Source organism: Oreochromis aureus, linkage group 15 (assembly GCF_013358895.1).
Source record: "Oreochromis aureus strain Israel breed Guangdong linkage group 15, ZZ_aureus, whole genome shotgun sequence".
NCBI classification, from domain to species: Eukaryota; Metazoa; Chordata; class Actinopteri; order Cichliformes; family Cichlidae; genus Oreochromis; species Oreochromis aureus.
The window spans coordinates 13,057,597-13,075,924 of NC_052956.1; the positions used below are offsets into that span (position 1 = coordinate 13,057,597).

General features: G+C 40.2%; 1 protein-coding gene across 1 annotated transcript in view; it reads left to right on the plus strand.

The window, feature by feature from the left end:
- The window catches only part of LOC116324162 (protein eva-1 homolog A), a 75,763-nt gene that overhangs the window by 17,210 nt on the left and 40,225 nt on the right, over nt 1-18,328 (plus strand). The window contains exons 2-5 of the mRNA XM_039599368.1: nt 3,541-3,764; nt 5,833-5,956; nt 8,219-8,371; nt 16,659-16,802. Coding sequence (XP_039455302.1) covers nt 3,541-3,764; nt 5,833-5,956; nt 8,219-8,371; nt 16,659-16,802 — 645 coding nt within the window. The remainder of the gene's footprint in view (nt 1-3,540; nt 3,765-5,832; nt 5,957-8,218; nt 8,372-16,658; nt 16,803-18,328) is intronic.

Consider the following 18,328-nt stretch of genomic DNA (forward strand, 5'->3'; position numbering starts at 1 on the left):
TTGAGGGACACCTGTCATTGGCTGGGCAGTTCACACAGGTGCCTTAACGCCGTCTGATTTGTTGTCCTTAAAATGAGGCTTCAGTCAACAGGTAATGGAAACAACGATGACGATCTTAAAGAAGAGAGCGAGGCAGAGTGGAGGGAGGGTGCAGTGGTGGAGAAAAAATGTATTCTTTAGAAGACACCTGAGGGTTTGTGTGAGATAATCTGTTTGCCTTTTACTCACAGTCCTCCTTTTGTCGGGTGGAGGAAGGCGTATCGATGTGTTTGCGGTGCTCAGACTGTTGCTCAAGGATCGCTCTCTCAAGAAACTCCTCCTGCAAGTGGTCCGTTCAAATTCACTTATCTATCTCCAGTCCCCTCTCATTTACCCCTTTCGTAACCTCGGACGTTTCCATGGCTACACAACCCCAGCCAAGGCCTGGGTAGCTGGAGGGCCGCGCAAAATCGTGGTCTGTCACGGCACTTTGCCAAGAACCAGTTCCTAATAATGTGATACTGTTACACCATCACCCACACCCTGGTTTCAGGAGCCAAACAGCAGGGCTTGTTCCTACCACGTTGTTTGTGTTGACGTTTTGCATGCGTGTGTGTGTGTGTGTGTGTGTATTTATGTGTGTGTGGTCCAACTGCTTGGGGAATGCCAAGTTCCCTCTCACCCTGTGTGGAATGTGGCATGCAAAGCAGACCTGTGTGGTTGTGTGTGTGTGTGTGGAAACGGGAGATTAGAGCTAAGACCAAAGAATTAAAAGAATCAAGGGCAATAATGATGTGAAAAGTGTAATTTATAAAACACACCTAATTCTAATTTACCTGACAGCTGCAGCTACTATCAGCTTTTTCTGTGTGTTTTGGCCGTTTGGGTCACTGAAAAACTCCTTCCACTGTGAAGATTTCATAAATTCTGTTTCTGCATTTGTGTGTGGGCAAAGAAAACAAAGATTTTGTCTTGTAAGTCACAGGTGTGTGCCTTTATCTCCTTTCTGACATCAGACCGTGCGGTTACTGTTTGTAGGCTTTGTTTGTGGGGGGTTTACACATGAATGCAGATAGTTTTCAGACTAAAAGCATTAAACGCCCTTTAAAAAAATACAGTGAAGGTAGCCTGAATTCTAGTAAATCACCATTTCTCAGCTATTAAACATTTCAATTATTCTACCTGTTACCTTACCATTTGTACTATTTGTCTACTTGTGATTTCATGACAATTTGTGACTAATTTCACATATTAATCCATTATGGTTAGCTAAAAGTTTTGTTTGTACTATTAGAAAACAATTTAATTCTTTTTCCTCGTTTTCATCAACTGTTCATTTATACTGTTAGCCAACAGTCTGTTATACTCTTTGTGAAAATAATGACAGTATTTTTAATAATTTAATAACTATTTAACCATTATGGTTAGGTAACAGTTTTGTTTGTGGTCTTCGATGACTACTTAACTAGATTATTCATACTTTTATATTAAATCATGCTTATCATACCAATAACTAATTATTTTATAGTCATTGTCCCATATGTTTAGAAACATTTCCAGGTTTTTATTCATACATATTGTCTTTTAATATCTTATTCATGAGTTTAGCTAGTTGCTGTATTTCAGCGATATCAATTATAAACTTTTTCCTCATTTATCTATACCATTAGTGCTTTATACATATATATATATAACAAGCTGGGTCTATTTTTGTTCTGTTTTTGCCCATTATCTTTCTTAAATCCCAAATTTCAACAGCTTATTAACCTAAACTCTGAAAACTCAGATCAGTTAAGTTCTTTGAGTTATTTTAACAGCTGAGTTGATCATTCCACCTATACTCTGGCTAACCATACACAACCTAGCACTTCAGCAATGTCTTAGAGAGCCTCTGAATTGTAAATTTAGGCAAAAAGTACCCCCCCATGCAAATCCAAATGCCTACGTGCTCATTATTCAGGATGTTTTGTTTTTTTCTTTTAACCACAGCCCAACAACTTAATATCTCACAAAGACAGATCACCCAAATACATGCAGGTAATATTTACAGCTGTTACAGTAGTAAGTTTAAAAGTGATCTATACTGTAGCAGTAATATGGTACATCTACCTGTTCTCCTTTATCACATCATAGCCACAGGTGGAAACCGGTTACTGTGAGAAATGGTGGTTTAATAACCATCTCTATTTAGAGTGAGGCTGACCTTTCTACACCCAAGACTGTCTCCTGTTTCCCCTCTGCCTCTTTAACTGTGGCCATGGTGATAAGGGCACAATGTGTGTGTTTTGTGTGTATGTTCTGCAAGTCCACATGTGCTAATGTGTGTGTTAATGAACGCTGTCTTGGTGTTATTTCCTCTTTTCTAACGAACCCTAACCAAATAAAGGTAATTGAATGAGAGTGTGTCCACTTTGTGTGTGAGCATGTGTGACTTTACTCCTCTGTAAACATGTTTGCAGAGCATTAACTGCAGAAAGAAGGCTGAGCTTACGTTGGAATGTGTTTTCTTTTGTTGAAAAGTAGCTCTTTAACATATTTTACCACCTGGATTAACAAAAAGTGGCTGCGTTTCCTTTTAGATATGGCAGACCTTTATAACTTCAGAGAAAAGAGATAAACTTAGTCCTTAAATTTTGGATTTTACAATTCCAGCCAGTTTTTCAAATGGAAGAAGCAAAGTGTTCTTTGGCAGCCAGCTCATAAATGAGCCAGACGGTCGAGAAAGACATTAAATGGCAGCGGCCAAGGGATCAGCTCTCTTCTTTATCTGTTTCCTTCTCACAGACTGGAATGTTAATGGTGGCTTTGTGATGAGTTCTCTGGAGTGACTGACAGCCGAGTGGCAGCTCTCAAAGACTCTTAATGGAAGAAAGAAACCTTTTCTTTAATTTGAAGCAGCATCTGAGTTCCTTGTTTCATGAAATGGTTATATAACGTGTCTAGTCACATGAACTACCTTGCATAGTGCAAGAAAACATGGTTTCCAGCAAACAAATGAGATGCTAATAGATATCGAACATGTGGAGTTGGACATTAAAGGTTTAAGAATGAGAGACGACAGATCATTCCAGAAAGACTTTGTTTTGAATTGTTCTTGGATCAATATTAATTCAGTTCAATTCTGGTCCAGTATCTTTCTATAAAACAATAAAAAATTCATGTTTTAAAAATCATCCTTTCCACATGTTTTTATAATATAAAACACAGCAGTTTGTTCTGTAGGGATAACAAAAGGGCTAAAACTTACAGCTGAATAAGATAAATCTTTACTTTCTTTGTTGCTGCACTAGTCGAGGCTTTAAAGGCATCTTTGAGCTGGAAGCAGTCATCATTTTGGTCAGACTGACATGTAGTTCTTTAAATGAAGGCTAGGCTAGCGTGCTGACAACTCTCTGCATATGGAAATGGGATGAAATAAGAGATTAAGTAGTGCATCATAAAATTATACAACTCGAGAATGCTTAAAACTGTTAGGTATCAAGAAATTAATTATCAACAGATGGTAATGTTTAGTGTGCAATAAATGAATGTCTGCGGTTCTGCTTTCTTGCGTTCTCACAGGCTATCTGTCCAAAGTGTTGAGGAACTACACAGCGAAAGCTTGTGACGGAGACTTCCTGACTGTTCGCTGCCCTTCGCGTGCCACCATCACCATCCAGTCAGCTTTCTATGGAAGAAGAGGTGCTTCTGATCCCCAGCAGTGCCCTCAGACCTACCAGGCCCTCCTAAGCTCTTATAAAGCTCGGGAGGATGATCGATATTGCTCTGTGTCCACTGCACTACAGGTAAATAGCCAGGCTCATTCCTTTTGCGCTATTACATCATCATTATTCACAACTGTATTCAGTTGGTATTTACCAGACTTTTCCTAAGAGTAAAGAATCTCCTCCCACATTTGGCATCCCGCCTTCTGTAAGTCACTTCTTAATGCGCTGCCTTTCTTTTTTGGGTTGAGAGAAAGTGTCCTGTAAAAGGTTCAAATTAGCCAAGGGTTAAACTCTGGAGAACCAACGATTATGTAACGCTTTGTGGGAACGTTTTCCGGCAAATTACACTCTCTAAAGAGGAAGCAGGCTTGTATGTTCCTGTGACACAAAGCGATTTCATGGGGTCTTTGCTTTAGCATCCTCTCCTAAATTGGGATGCGGCTGGACAAGAAGACCCGCTTTGCAGCACCAACACAAACACACATCCTGTTCGGCATTCATTCAGTTGTTCGGTTTATTCTTAGGCTCCCCTGCCTTTTAGCATCAAACACCCTCCGTTTCCATAATAGACAGGGCTGCCATGAATGCACAGACACAGAGGGTGCATTGTGTCGAAGTGAGAGAATGACTGCCGTGCCACCCACATGAGCACAACCCTGAGGAATCCCAGTGTGCCACCTGTTCATGACCTTTGGTTTGCTGGCCTTACAGAAGGAATGCCTCCATCTACAAATGCTTGTTTAGTGATGCCTCAGGTTGACCAAGTGACATTTGTCCTTATCTTTTAACCTAATTATTTTCAAATCCCATTTATACTGATTCATTACTTTTTGTGCAATCAAACTTTACACCACAGAGATTTTGCAAGTAGCAAATATTTAGAATTTTTGCTGTAAAAAGGCAGATTAATCAATTCATTTCTGTCTGCCAGTAACTGAGTTAATAATTGTTTAATTAACATAACATAACTTTCTCACATTGAAATTTTGGCAATAGTATTCAATAATATCTTTTTTGTAGATTTTCAGCATGTAGTCTGATGGATGTGAAAATTCAGCCTTTGCTGTATGCTGTCTGTGATATCTAGAGTCATTCTTTGGTGTATTCAGTAAAAGGCTTTGTCTTATTTTGTATTCTTTCTGACTGTCAACACAGTTGGCACTGAAACTTGTCTGGGGAGATGAACACCTTCATTGAGCCTTCTAAAGTTACTTATTGTCACCAGATTCATGCTCAAAAGGGGAATTTTGGTGTGTGGCGGGGGGGGATCCTCTGAAAAATGAGCGTGATCTCATTTATTTCCTCTTTGAAATGCTGTGAAAAGACTTTAATTTGTTGCTATGTGGATAAAACGGAGCTGAAGCAGTCTGATAAAAGAGACCAACGATGGCCATCACTTTGCAACATAATTAATTCTTCAGCACGAACAAATGTGGTCATTTCTCCTAAAGATATCACTCTTTAAAAAACACAAACTTAAATATAGTTTGTAACAAACAGGATAAAATATTGCATTTACTGCCTGTTTGCAAGCATGGATCAGTACCCAGCCATGTGCATGTTATTAATGTAACAGCTAATTCAATTCAGTGGTTTACTGTGTTTTTTTTGTTTATGGGCTACAGTGGACGTACACAGAAGAATAAGACTTCTCATTCAGTGCTTATTGTTTCATTATTTGATTTGGTGTTCTTGTTAGATCTGCTGACAACAAAAAGTGTATTTCTAGACATTTCGGTCTTAATTGGCGCCACAGTGAGGACCTTCTTGTCTATTTAGTGTGTTTTTCAGTGGAAGTCCACAAATTACATCTGTTATCTTACCTCAGCACTATTTCAGTGGTAATTCATGTCTCTTTCCCTGCTTTTTCATAACTAATGCAACTCTTTTAATATTTAATTTAAGGGAGGCTCTGAACTGAAATCTTTCAGCCATTCCTGTGTGTTGGAATGGTCACTGGGCTTATAGCAGGCTAAAACATGAACAAACGAAATGGGTGAACTGATGCCACATATCCTAATAGCTATAAGCAGCCTGTTTGAAGTGGTTTTAGGTTTGTCTGCTGCTGGTCTCACTATCATTGGCTTATTGTTCTCCCTCTAAACATGCCTTTGTTCTTCTCCCGTTTTGTGTCACTTTGCTTCAGAAAATGCAGGACGAGTGCCAAGACAGAAGGAGCTGTCAAGTCCTTGTCAACAGCCGCGTGTTTGGGACGGACCAGTGTCCTGGGAGCAGTAAATACCTAATTGTCTGGTACAAATGCAGACCGAGTAAGTCCCTCGTCGCCCCGCGTTGTGACAGCGACAAAAATTTCTGTCCCTCCCTGTGCTTGAACCATTCTTTCTTTGTTTTTTTCCCCCCAACAACGCCAATACACAATACACAAGGGTGGTGTCAGGTCAAAACCAAACTAGTACACTAACAATCAAAGGAAATCCCAAATCAACCTTTAAAATTGTGTACCAAGGCTCTCCCCTGTAGTCACTTATAAATATCTGAATTTGAAATAGAAATTAGGGCTGAGATATACTTTTTAATTTATTACAGGTGATGATTAGGCTTTTTCATAACCCTGTGAGGGACATGCTCGTAGAATAGATGCTCATAATGGGTTTTTCCAACACAGCTGGACTCTTTAATGACTCTTTACTTTATCAAGCATCAGGATGTGGTATGTGTAGCTAACCCAAAAACCAAAGTGCCGTTGTTTGTCACGATAAAGCACTGTCAACTAGTGGACATACTGTATTTTTGAAATCAAGTATATTGACTACAATTGAGGAATAAGTATCGCCTGGCTGCACATGCAATACTGAATCTGTATCAATCAGTACTGGACATTGGCAGCCATATGTTATAGCATCTTACTCACTGGATGAAGAGACTATATCTAATGTGATCGTGGCTGTCTGATCTGTATCTGTTATAAAAAACCTCAGATGGAAGGAGCTAGCTAACACCTCTACAGCTGTGACTGGAGACCTTCTATAATATGTTATAACTATAGAGGCTATCTTTCATCTTAATCTGTCATTTCTGATTGAATTTGAATTCTCTTATTTTCTCTTATTTTTATTGGCATGCATTTCTATTCCTATGTTCGGCACTTTGGTCAGTGGTTGCTGTTTTTAAAGTGTGTTATAAATAAAGTTGGCATGGCTTGGCTTGGATGACATTCATGGTAGCATGCAGTAAGGAGCACTTTGCTGTTTCAGCAGCTTGACCGTTATATGGCAGCCTGTTAATAGTAACGTTTGGTCTTCAAGTGGAAAAACATGATGTGACTTTGCTTATCCCGGAGACACATAGCTTTAATGTTGGTCAAAATTCTCTTAAGTATATTTCTCATTCATATATTGAAGCTGTTTCACTCTGGCCTCACACTTTTGCATTTGCTACTGACTAAATTTAAGCTTTTTGTTTCAGATGGAAATGCCAAACAATACCCTTGAGCATAAGGGGATCAGACCTGGCAAGAGTATTTAAATGTATTTCTCATTTAACTACTGTTTGTAGGAAAATTTTTTCTATAATTTTTCCATAAAGTCTGCATTAATTTAGGCGTCAGTATCCCTGTGACTCTCTTGAAATCTCTTCCCTCTGTGCTGCTTCTTTTATCTGAAAAAAACGCTTTTTGTGTGCCTCGCTGTTTATCCTTGTCCATCGTTCTCCTTGTGATCCAGGAAGTTAAGAGTATCACTCCGGAGGGGAGCCACAGCAGTGCAGTAATCCCACCCAGATTCTAGTATTCATTCGTCGCTCAGTCCTGTGCTGAGCCGAGCCGCACTGAGCTGTGCAAAAGTTCACACAAGAGTGCCCACAACTCAGCATTAATCCACTGATCCCCCTGCCTTTCCTACTTGTTCCTTTCTCCGCTGGACCCCAGGACCAATCAGCAGCTCTTTGTTCACTGTCACTTAACCAATGACTTCTCGGGGGGGAAGAGAGAAAGGCTGCATGGGGTGTTAGTGAGGTGCAACGGGCAGGTGTCACTGCCTCTGAAAGGAGAGGTGGGTAGAGGATGGTGTTAGTGAAGGAGAACAGGGAGGGTCTGAGACAGAACAAGAGTGAGTCCGTCACAAAGAAGTATAACAAACTGGTCCTGAACATTTTCTTTGCTTTCTCTCTCACTTTTCTTTTCTGCATTCCTGTTCCACTTCCCACATGGATATAGAAACACTCTGCTGTTGTGTTTTTAGTTGCAGGCCAGTGGAGCTACTTCTTGCTGTCACAGGTCACTTTGGGTGGATGTGTCTGAGGAATGCCTCTGCATGGCTCTACATGTCCACCAATCTGTCCTCCCTCTGTCTCATGCCCATTACTCTGAATGAAAAATGGAGTCTGTGCTCTGTGCATATGATAAACTGCTAAGCAGAGGTTCTAATCTAGTGGTTCTAATTTGTATCTAATCAGCAAATATCCAGGAAATGAAAACTTAGATCAAATATTATTAAATAATTTTTTTTCACCTTTACAGAATATGTGTTGTTTTTGGTTGACAAGCTTTCTTCCTTCTCTCTCTGTATCCACAGATGAGTATAAGAGTAAGGTGGTCTGTGAGGAGGATAAGATGAGGCTAAGCTGCAAACAGGGAATGCAGATCGCCGTCTACTCCGCCATGTTCGGCCGAACTCTGCAGGGCACCCTCGAGTGTCCCGTTCTCCACAGGAGGTCTCCATCAGTAGGTGAGAAACCTTCTTGTTTTCCTTTTCTGTCACTTCAAGTATGCAGTGTTTAAAAATGTACTTTGCTCTCAAAAGCTGTATTTTTTGGCGTTTTTTTTATAGTTCGTGATCATTCAATGACTTCCTTTTTTACAAAGGTGCCTTGATCGTGTGATTGTGTCGTGTATTTTCATGAAAGGTGGTACATTTGTATCATTCCTCATATAATCAATTTAGGAGTCAGTCCGAGGTCAGGGGAGGAGTAATAAGTAAGGAGTCATAAAACAAGACACTAGCTTGGCATGCAAATCAGGCCTACATGTGTTTGCATGAAGTTAAAAAGAGTCTCCTTGTCGTGCTAATGCTCTTATACATATTAATGAATGGGAAGAGTGCAGCTTCAGGTCGCTTTTTTTTTGCTAAAAGACAAAAATGCCTTGCAGCGAAGACATAATCAAAACATGCAGGTGTCATTATATTGAGCAGATGTGAAAAATGAAAAGGTTTTAATAATGAGTGTTACACGCCTGGACTCGAACTCCAGTGAACACAAAGTGAACTACAAATACAGTCAGGTTCAAAACACCTGCTGCATCCCCCTTCATGAAATGTCTTTGACGTGGGCGATATTGCCTTGAGATGCTGTTGTGGTTTGGAAACCTTTATTCCTCCATTTCCTCCACTTTCTTTGACTGAGAGGCTCTAGAGCAAACACTGGTCTGTCACACCCATCCCTGATGTCATCTATTCAAATCTCTTTGCACTTCTTCCACAATCACTGGTTGATAATTTCTCTTTTAGAAGCAATTTACCTTTTGGCATTTCATCAGCTTGTTCTCAGAGCATTTTGAGATAAAGAAAACCACCACTGAGCATCAGGTAGACACACACTAACATTGCCAGGGGAATGAGGAGGAATGCAGATCAGATGTCCCTGTCATCAAAAGCACTGAGTTTGGACTGTTGAAAAGGAACATATTGAGTTCCCTCCAAGTATGCATGTTTGTTATGTGCATGTGTGAGTGCATGGGATAACCAAATGTACCCCTGGCCTTGTTTAGAGGAATGTTAACGACTTTAAACTTGGATCCGTGGCAAGTATTAGTATTAGTTTAACCACAGGTGCTGTTGTGGTGGCCTTGACCCTTTTGTCAGGTAGTCTTTTCCTCTGTACGAGCAGGAAGCATTGGACCAGACATGTGGCAAGTAGGTGTAGCAGGTGAGACAGGGCTGGTTTGAGATATGGTTTCAGACTCTGGGGTTAAATACAGTAGCTCTGAGTATTGATTAAAAATCTAATTGAAGCAAGGGAGACGTGGTGTTTACTGAAAAATCACATATTCACCATTAGTGTGTTTATGTCGGCTGGAGACTCAGACATACACAAACAGCTGTTCGCCCACTTTATAGAATGAGTTTTCCTCTCTCCATCACATACACACATGTGTGTGCATGTAAACACTGCAGTCACCCACAACCACCCTCTGAGCTGTTCCAGACAGTCTGGTGGTGCTGTGGTGGGATTTCCCCTGTCATCTCCATCTTTAATGTGGCTCTCATGTCACCTGGAGCAGGAAGTGAGGGTGTCTTGAGTGACAGCTCAGACAAACACTGTTAATTATTTCTAAACGCTTTCCCCCTTCTTTTTTACCCTCCCGAAGTGGCGTGGAGCCTCAAGTGCATGTGTGTATTTGTGGTTCTGCATGTCTGAATTAATCTTGAGGTTGGCAGTGGCTGTAAGCGCAAGTTGGTCTTGTGTCTGTTTTGAATTTAAGTTTCCTTAAATGCGGGTTCAAATGTGCTAAACGGAATAGGTTATGGTAATCTCTCAAACCTTCCTGGCAAAGTTGCAGCCTGAGGTGTGGGATCAACCGCTGAACTCACACAGCTGACTGCATGGTCCAGGTATGCTGTGCATAGTGTAATGGTAAGGAATATTACAGTGCTTTGCTTGTACACTGTTAAATGCAAAAATTTAGACAATTTAACACCAGCCACCTGCCAAATAGACGGAATTTTTTTGTGATAACTTGTGCTAGGCGTTGTCTAACAAACAAATGCCTTCTGGAGGTACTTTTCTAGTGAACTTATTTAACTTGATTAGATTTGCCGCACGGAATTTATGCCATGGAAAACCACTGTCTGCTTTCCTTTTGAATACAAAAGCCCTGGAAAAGTATACCAGGAAAAAACAAGTATGTACACAGGCATGTACTCACAACACAAGGACTCTTTGATCTTGTCTTCTGGGTGGGAGTGGCGGAGTTGGACGGCTTTTGGCGGCGATGAAGAATCCTCAAAGTAAAGGGGCCTGCTTCAGCCCTCCTCTCTCATCTGCCCCATTACCATGATACATACCTCTTGACATCTAAATAGCCCCCCATGCTTGGCATGCAGGATCTTAGAGTGTGTTTTTTTTCTAAAATAAAAGGAAGGCCACTGTGCTTTCCCTTTTGAGTTTGTGCTGTGTTTGAAAATGATGGTTCAGACTTTAGTCTATTTGCAGGTTGGATACTAGATTATTGTGGTAAATGCACAGCTGCACTTCAACTTTAATACTTCCATTTTGGACTGCTTGTTGTTTAGGGTGGGAGATACTTCACTGTAACTCTGTCTGTATTTACTGCATCCACTAATAGATGCAGAGCAGATAAGTAGCGTGTTTATGCTGTTTTGGACTTTGCTGACATAGATATAGATGTAGATTTATTTCAAATGTGCAGGTCTGTCTGTTTAAATCAGTCGTGAAAGACCTGAGTTGACAGATTTCTGTCAACAAATTGTTACTGTCTGACTGTTTTTCCTAAAGTTTGCAAAAATATAATCAATGACATTTGTATACTGGCTATCATGAATGTCTCAGGCTGCGTGTTTTCTATGATAACAAGCTCATGCAGGGTTAAGGTGATAACACACATAGCACACATACCAAATTCTCTGATTTGCTGGAATGATTGTGACATAACTTGCTATCGCCTTACAAACCCACACAAGGAAAATCCTCTGTACAGTACTGTGCAAAAGTCATCAAGCCCTTTGTATTTTACTAAGAATATAAGAAACAATTGGAGTTATTTACGGAAACATGCACAGGAGTACAGCATATCAGGCAAAAATAGAGTTTGTACAATTCTAATGAGTTTAAAAGTCAGTATTCGATATGAACACCTTTATTCTTAAACACAGCCCAAACTCTTTTAGGCAAAATTTCTTATAATTTCTTTAAATAGTCTTCAGAAATAATACTACAGGCTTTTTGAAGAATATTAAATATCTTTCTTTGGATGTCGGCTGCCTTTTTTTTCTGTTCTCTTTCCCACACTCCTTCAATAATGTTGAGATCTGGGCTCTGGTGAGGCCAATCCCTGACCTGCATCATTCCTTTGTGTGCTTTTCTATCTAGGTATGTTTTTACTGCATTGATAGTAACAGCATTGTCATGTTGAAAAACTGAGCGGCTGCCAATCAGACACTTTCCACATGTTATTGCACAGTTGATCAAAATCTTCTGTGTTCATAATTTCCTAAGTTTTGGTAAGATTCCAAACACCACTGGATGAAATGTAGCCCCAAACCATGACAGAGCCTCGAACAAGTTTTACAGATGGTTGTAGACACTGTTGTACCTCTCTCCTGACCTCCCCATCACCTCCGTACATGTTGACAATTGGAATAATAAAATCTAGCCATTAGATTTACTTTCATCTACTGTCAATAGTTATTTAGGCCTCCCACCACTTCTTTTGCCCTCTACTTGTAAAGTATTCTCAGATCTTTTAAGAACATACTGCACAGCATGCTAGGTTATGCGAGTTTTCGGCTGATCGCTCTTTGGGAATCACCTTGCTGGTGCCAAAATACTATTTTATGCCTGTCAAACTTCATTATCATTTCTTTTGCAGATTCAGCTAAAGTAATGGAAGCAAACTATATGTTTTTGTGACAGGCTGCTAGTAACAAAGTGCCTAAAGATACATTTTAAGTTGTTTGTTAAGTCTAGACACAACCCTAGTTCATCCCTTGAATTAGGTGCCTTTTTTATGCATGAATGATTCAAAGGTCAGTCTTAATTGGCTTAACCAACAAAACAGTCCTCTGAAAATGGTCAGGGACGAGGACTGGAATTAAAATGAGTGAAAAAGCAGTCAATGTTTAAAGAAAAACTTTGAAAGATCTTTAGAAAGAACAGGGAACTACTATAGCTAAAGATCACTTCAAAAAAATCTCAAGTTCCAGCTCCTTGCAAGGAAAAAGCAACGATATGAGGGGTGGCTCAAGACTTTTGAAAAGTATTGTTTATGTCTGACTGTAAAATATGTTTCCAGAGAAGTGAAAGAACATTTTGGGGTAAATGCGTGTGGTGTGCATTGGGAAAAGGTTTGCTGTCGATGTATCATTGACATCTACTGAAAGGATTTGGCGTGTGCACATCCTTTCACCTTATCACCATATCCGAAAGTCGCTCTTCTATTACACAAACAGTTTAAATCCCACAACAATGAGTTAAACCTCCCTATTAAACGCGATGAGTCAGAACGAAAGAGGAGATGAGTGTTTTCCATCCATTGTCTTGAAATTCCAGGAAAGGTGTGCGTGGGTGGAAAACTTGGACTGTTATGGTGGTTGTAGTGACAATTTACTAGGAAAGGTTGCTGTACTCTTTGCACGTGTGTGTTCATTTGTGTGTTTGGATATGTATGTGCTCTGAGGTGTGTTGTGTTTATTCGAAAACACACAGTTGCTGTACACCAACCTCAGAATGTATGACAGTGAAAATGCACTAACCTTACAGGACATCAGGCTTAAGACATGTGCTCTGTGATGAGTGAAACTCAAGATGTGGCTTTCTACTGGATAAGTTATTATCTTTTTTTTCTTTTAAAACAATTGATTGACATGAAATGCCACATCACACGGCTTTAGGTGGTTTCTCCACCTAGAATCGCCCTTTCATTGTATTAGGAAATCAGCTCAGTAACTTTTCAAACTGTGTCATTACTTGTAAGAAAAGTACTTGCAGGTGCTTTTCTGTATGTGACCTCAGTTTATGTTTCCTGCTGTAATTAGTCATCATTGAGAATAAGTGTGTGTTTGTGTGTGTATGCATGTGAATCTGTGTGCATGTGTGTGTATCCAGGAAGCTCCTCCCTTTCCTCATATGCTGCTTCTCTTGACTATGGACCTACTCTTCTGAACTATAGTCCTGTCCTTGTTGGGTGTGTGGAGGATAGAGGGGTGGTGGCCCAAGCTTGGAAAATTGGAGAGGGTAAAGGTTAGAGGTAACAGGGGTTATTCATGCCGTGTGTGTGTGTGTGTGTGTGAGAAAGAGAGAGGGGGACTGTTGTATGCTTGTCTCTCTGTGTTAAGACCACTAATGAGAGCCAGAGGAGGTCAGGCCCTTGGGAGTGTTCTTTTAAACTACATAGAAATTCTGTGTGTGGCTGAGCTGGTGAACAAAGAATACATGTGTGTCTCCATCCTCTCTATCAGCTCCTGAACCTCTAAGTCCCACCCCATTTTCTGTGAGCTCTATGCTCAGCTAATCACCCAGTCAGTGAATCTAAGGTGCAGCTAATGGGGGTCTGTCTGTCAGTGGACTTGGCTTGTCAGGCCTTCCAGACAGGAAAAAAGAGCGGCAGAGAAAATTAAGGCACATTAGTCGGAGCAGGAGGTTATTGAACTGAATCAGAATCAGAATACTTTATTAATCTCTAAGGACATTATGTAATTATGTAACGGCTGTACTAAATATATATATATTGCTATAAACAGTCATCATAAAGTCTACTAGTAGAAATGTACATATTATAGAAAAATATAATGTGATTAATAAAGGAAATAAAAGCCAATAGTTACACCATTGATCTCTGTCATAGACACAGACTGCTTATCAATTTGTCTTACATAAACAGATAATAAACTGCTAATACGGATAACAAACTTTCACATTAAATGCTATTAGGCACACCTTGGTAATACTGGTTTGAACCCCCTTTTGCTCTCAGACCTGTGTTAGTTCGGCACACAGTACCAATAAATAACATCACCTCTGAAAATTCTTTAAAACCTGGCACAATGCAAGATTCTGTTCCATATTAACATGATAGCATCACACAGTTGCTGCAGATTTGCTGCAGATTTGTTCTATGATGCAAATCTCTTGTTTCACCACATCCCTTTTTGATTGAGATGTGGGGATTGTGGAGGCCAACTGAGTACATGTTCAAGAAACCAGTTTGAAATGATCTGAGCTTTGAGACATGGTGAGTTAGTCTGCTGGAACCAGCCATATTAAGATGGTTACAGTGCGGTCATAAAAGGGATGGATATAGTCAGCAACAATACTCAGGAAGCATGTGGCATTTAATTATGCTCAACTAGTACTAAGGGGCCCAAAATGTGCCAAGAAAATATCCCTCGCACCATTACGCCACCATCAGCTGTCTGAACCTTAGATACGAGCTAGGATGAATTCTGACGCACAATCAGATTAAGTACATTCTGACGCTTCCTCTGAATGCTGCAGTAGAAATCAAGACTCATGCAACCGTGACCGTGCAACTTTTTCCAATCATCTATTGTGCAGTTGTACTTAGATGTACCTACACGTCAAATGTACCTAATGACTTGTACCATAGTCCTACTTCGGTCCTGTCCTCAGGATGCAGCTCAACATGTAATGTCAGGCAATGCAAATTTAACCGCATCAGGAAAAAACAAACTATACTTGTATTAAACCTCAGTTTAAAGGTAAGAAAATTTGTAATTTACTAAATCACAACAAAGTTGAGTTGCCATTTTCATAATTTAAAAAAATGATAAACAAGTTTCTCCTATAAGTTTAAGACTGATGGCAGAATTAAAATGAACTTCTTTTTTTTTTTTTTTTTTACATTACTCCACATGTTTTAAGTGACAGCAGGAATTATTCCACCTTTGAGTTATGTTCCTTCATATCCAGTTACTCTCACTGGTTCCCACAGGCTTTCACCTCACTACATCCTGGTTGGGAATTCCACTATGTCAGCTCCAGCTGGGGGTGTACCCGTTTGAACTGTGTCCAGTTGAACCAACAGTGATTCAGGCTTACTTCATTGAGAAGCTTAATGCTTTGCATATGCTGTGACCTGTAACCACACAAGATTTATGGAACAGATTTCCCCGCAATTTATTTATATGACATAAACTGTAAACAAATCTCCTGATTATAAGACAGGCCAGCACGGTTACAGGCCATCCGAGGAATTCCCAATTTTGATATTATGCATGACCACTAGATTACCCTCAAACACTTCCAGGCTATGACATTTAACCTTTGGCCATAATTTGTTGAGGCTTGGTGACACTTGAACCAAGTCTTAGCCAGCATGGCCTCTATAGCTTTTTTCTGCACTTCTCCTTCTGCGTAGGCCACCAAGACAGCCGAGTGTCCATTTTCAAAGGCTCATTTCCTTGTGTTGTTTTTAGGGGTTAGATGGCCCGTGGGGGGCCCGGGAAGCATCCATGTGGAACCAAGGGCCATCCACATTCCCACAAGACCACAACAGGAGTTGATTAGTGCTTCTCACACCTTTATCCTTAGTGTCACTGGAGTCATGTGGAGAAATGTAGAATGGGAATTCCACTGGGACTGCACCTTTGAGTGCTTTTATATTTCCTTCGCTGTTTAGTTCATTTGCAGTTTATCGGCTTAGAGGTGCCGTGTCATCTTCTGCAGCTGTGTTAAAATTATGGAATAAAGGAATGAAATCAAAGCCAAAAAACATGGAGAGGAGTTGGCTGGTGCTTAGCGATGATGTATGAGAGGCGTATCCGTTACTTTGACTGGTCTCCATACACAAACACTCACACACCCACATGTATTGGATCAGATATCCTTTAGACAATGTAAGGCCTGCGGAAGGTTCTCTATGTGGGTCTGATGTGGACACAAACTCCATCATGGGATCTGAGATGTGTGTGTGTGTGTGTGTGTGTGTGCATGTATGTGAGTGTCTTTGTGAGTGTCATGTCGTCTAAGAACACAGAGCATAAGAAATGTAAATTGATAATAGTTATAGGGGAAGTTGTTTGGACTTTCAGTCCATTTATATAGAAAATATGTTAACAGGAATCTTCATTTTTTTTTTAAAAAGTGTGTTTGCCTGTATTTTTAACAGAAATCAACATTTTACAATGCTGGTGGAATTTTTCTATAGACTATAGTTGATGATCCAGTGGAATAGACATTACTGAGATGTGGGAGGTAACAAGCATGGTTTTACAACAGAGTATTACATATATTTCCCCATCTCTGTCTTTATTCCAGAGTGCCAGTCGTCCGTGTCTCTGCAGGTTTTGACCAACCGCTGCCAGGGAAAGAAAACCTGTCTCATCCGAGCTTCCACAAGAGAGTTTGGAGATCCGTGTTACGCTGGCACCAGGAAGTACCTCAGCGTCATCTACACCTGTGGTGAGTCCCCAGGAAACCAATACTCATGGTTTAGTTTTTGCCTGCCACCAGGGGGTGATGTTTGCTAATTTATCAGCTGCACTCCTGCCCATCATGTTGGACCCCAGTTTCAGGATGAGGGGCACTAAAATGGGTTCTGCTGTAGTTGCAGAAATATGATTATCATCTGCGATGATCGTGGTTATGGTGAATAAACATGGGTAACAGGGGGATAATTTGTTAGACTTATAATTTTTACTTTAAAAGGAAACTGAAACAATAAAATAATTTCTGAAAGAGTTTTTTACTGAAATGAGGAAACTATTCAAGGATTTAAATGCTTCTACATGTATTTTCTACCTCAGATCTTTAGTGAAGAAAACTACATTAAGCATTGCATATTGTGTTTTGACCTTATGTCTGTGCGGAAGGATGAGATTAATGATCTTCTTCCTTTATCAGTTCCCTTCCCAAGAGCTAATTTGGACATGTCAAGACTGTAATTAATTAACCACATGCTTTAGACATGCACAAAAGTATACACACACACACACACACCTTTTATCCAGACAGGAACGGATCAATCAGCACCATGCCCGGGAATCTCTTAAATCCATAAAATCCATTTGCCCAAACATCCAAAGTAACATTCGTCCTGTTGTTTGCCTTGGCATTTCAATCTGAATTCTGAATTTATTTTATAGATTTTGAGATTTTTTTGTGTGGTGTAATTTTATCTCTGGTTTTGTTGCATTTTCTGCTGCTTTTCTGCTATACAGTTCTTGTCATTTCTTGCTTTAGGGGATAATCTGTATCTTGATGTTGTGATGAGAGTTTACAGCTTGTTTATAGTCTGGTTTTGGAGATCCTCCATGCTAAATCTCCAAGAACCGTCAACTCTGAGTTAGTCATTGCAGACAAGAATACGGAGACTGTTCAGCTGTGTTTATGGAATCGTTTGGAATGAATCTATGTCTGACCTCTCTTATCTGTCACTGATAGCACAGCGTATTATCCTTACAGCTCTGGTGCTGAGTTTGGCTGGTAAATGTGTCAGTGTCTGTAGGGCCTCAGAGACAAATGAGATAGAGGACGGATGTAAGATGCTAACACACACAGAGGGGGATGGGGAAGCGGGAGAGGGAGGTCTTCTGGGCTGCGGTGGGAGTTGAGAGGGTTGAACGTGAGTAAATCAGTATAACTGCAGTAGACATGAAGTCACTGGTTTCTTCAGGCTCTCTCAGAGTGGTAATTTTGGGGGATCCTCTTTCGTTGGTGGTTGAGTGTGTGCAGAACTGACCCCATTTTTGTCAGATAGGGGATGAAGGCTGTCTGTCCGCTCATGATTGGTGGTATTTATGTGCATGCGTGAGTGCGGTGGTGTGTTTTGTTCCAACTGGCACTGACTTACAAACTGACTGAGAGCACACGATCACTGGAAAAAAATCACACCTTTTATGCCTTTTCAAATAAATACCTGTTATTAGCAAAGATTTTATTTATATTAGGTTTAATGTAGTTCAGAATTTACTTTTTGCTTTTGTTTT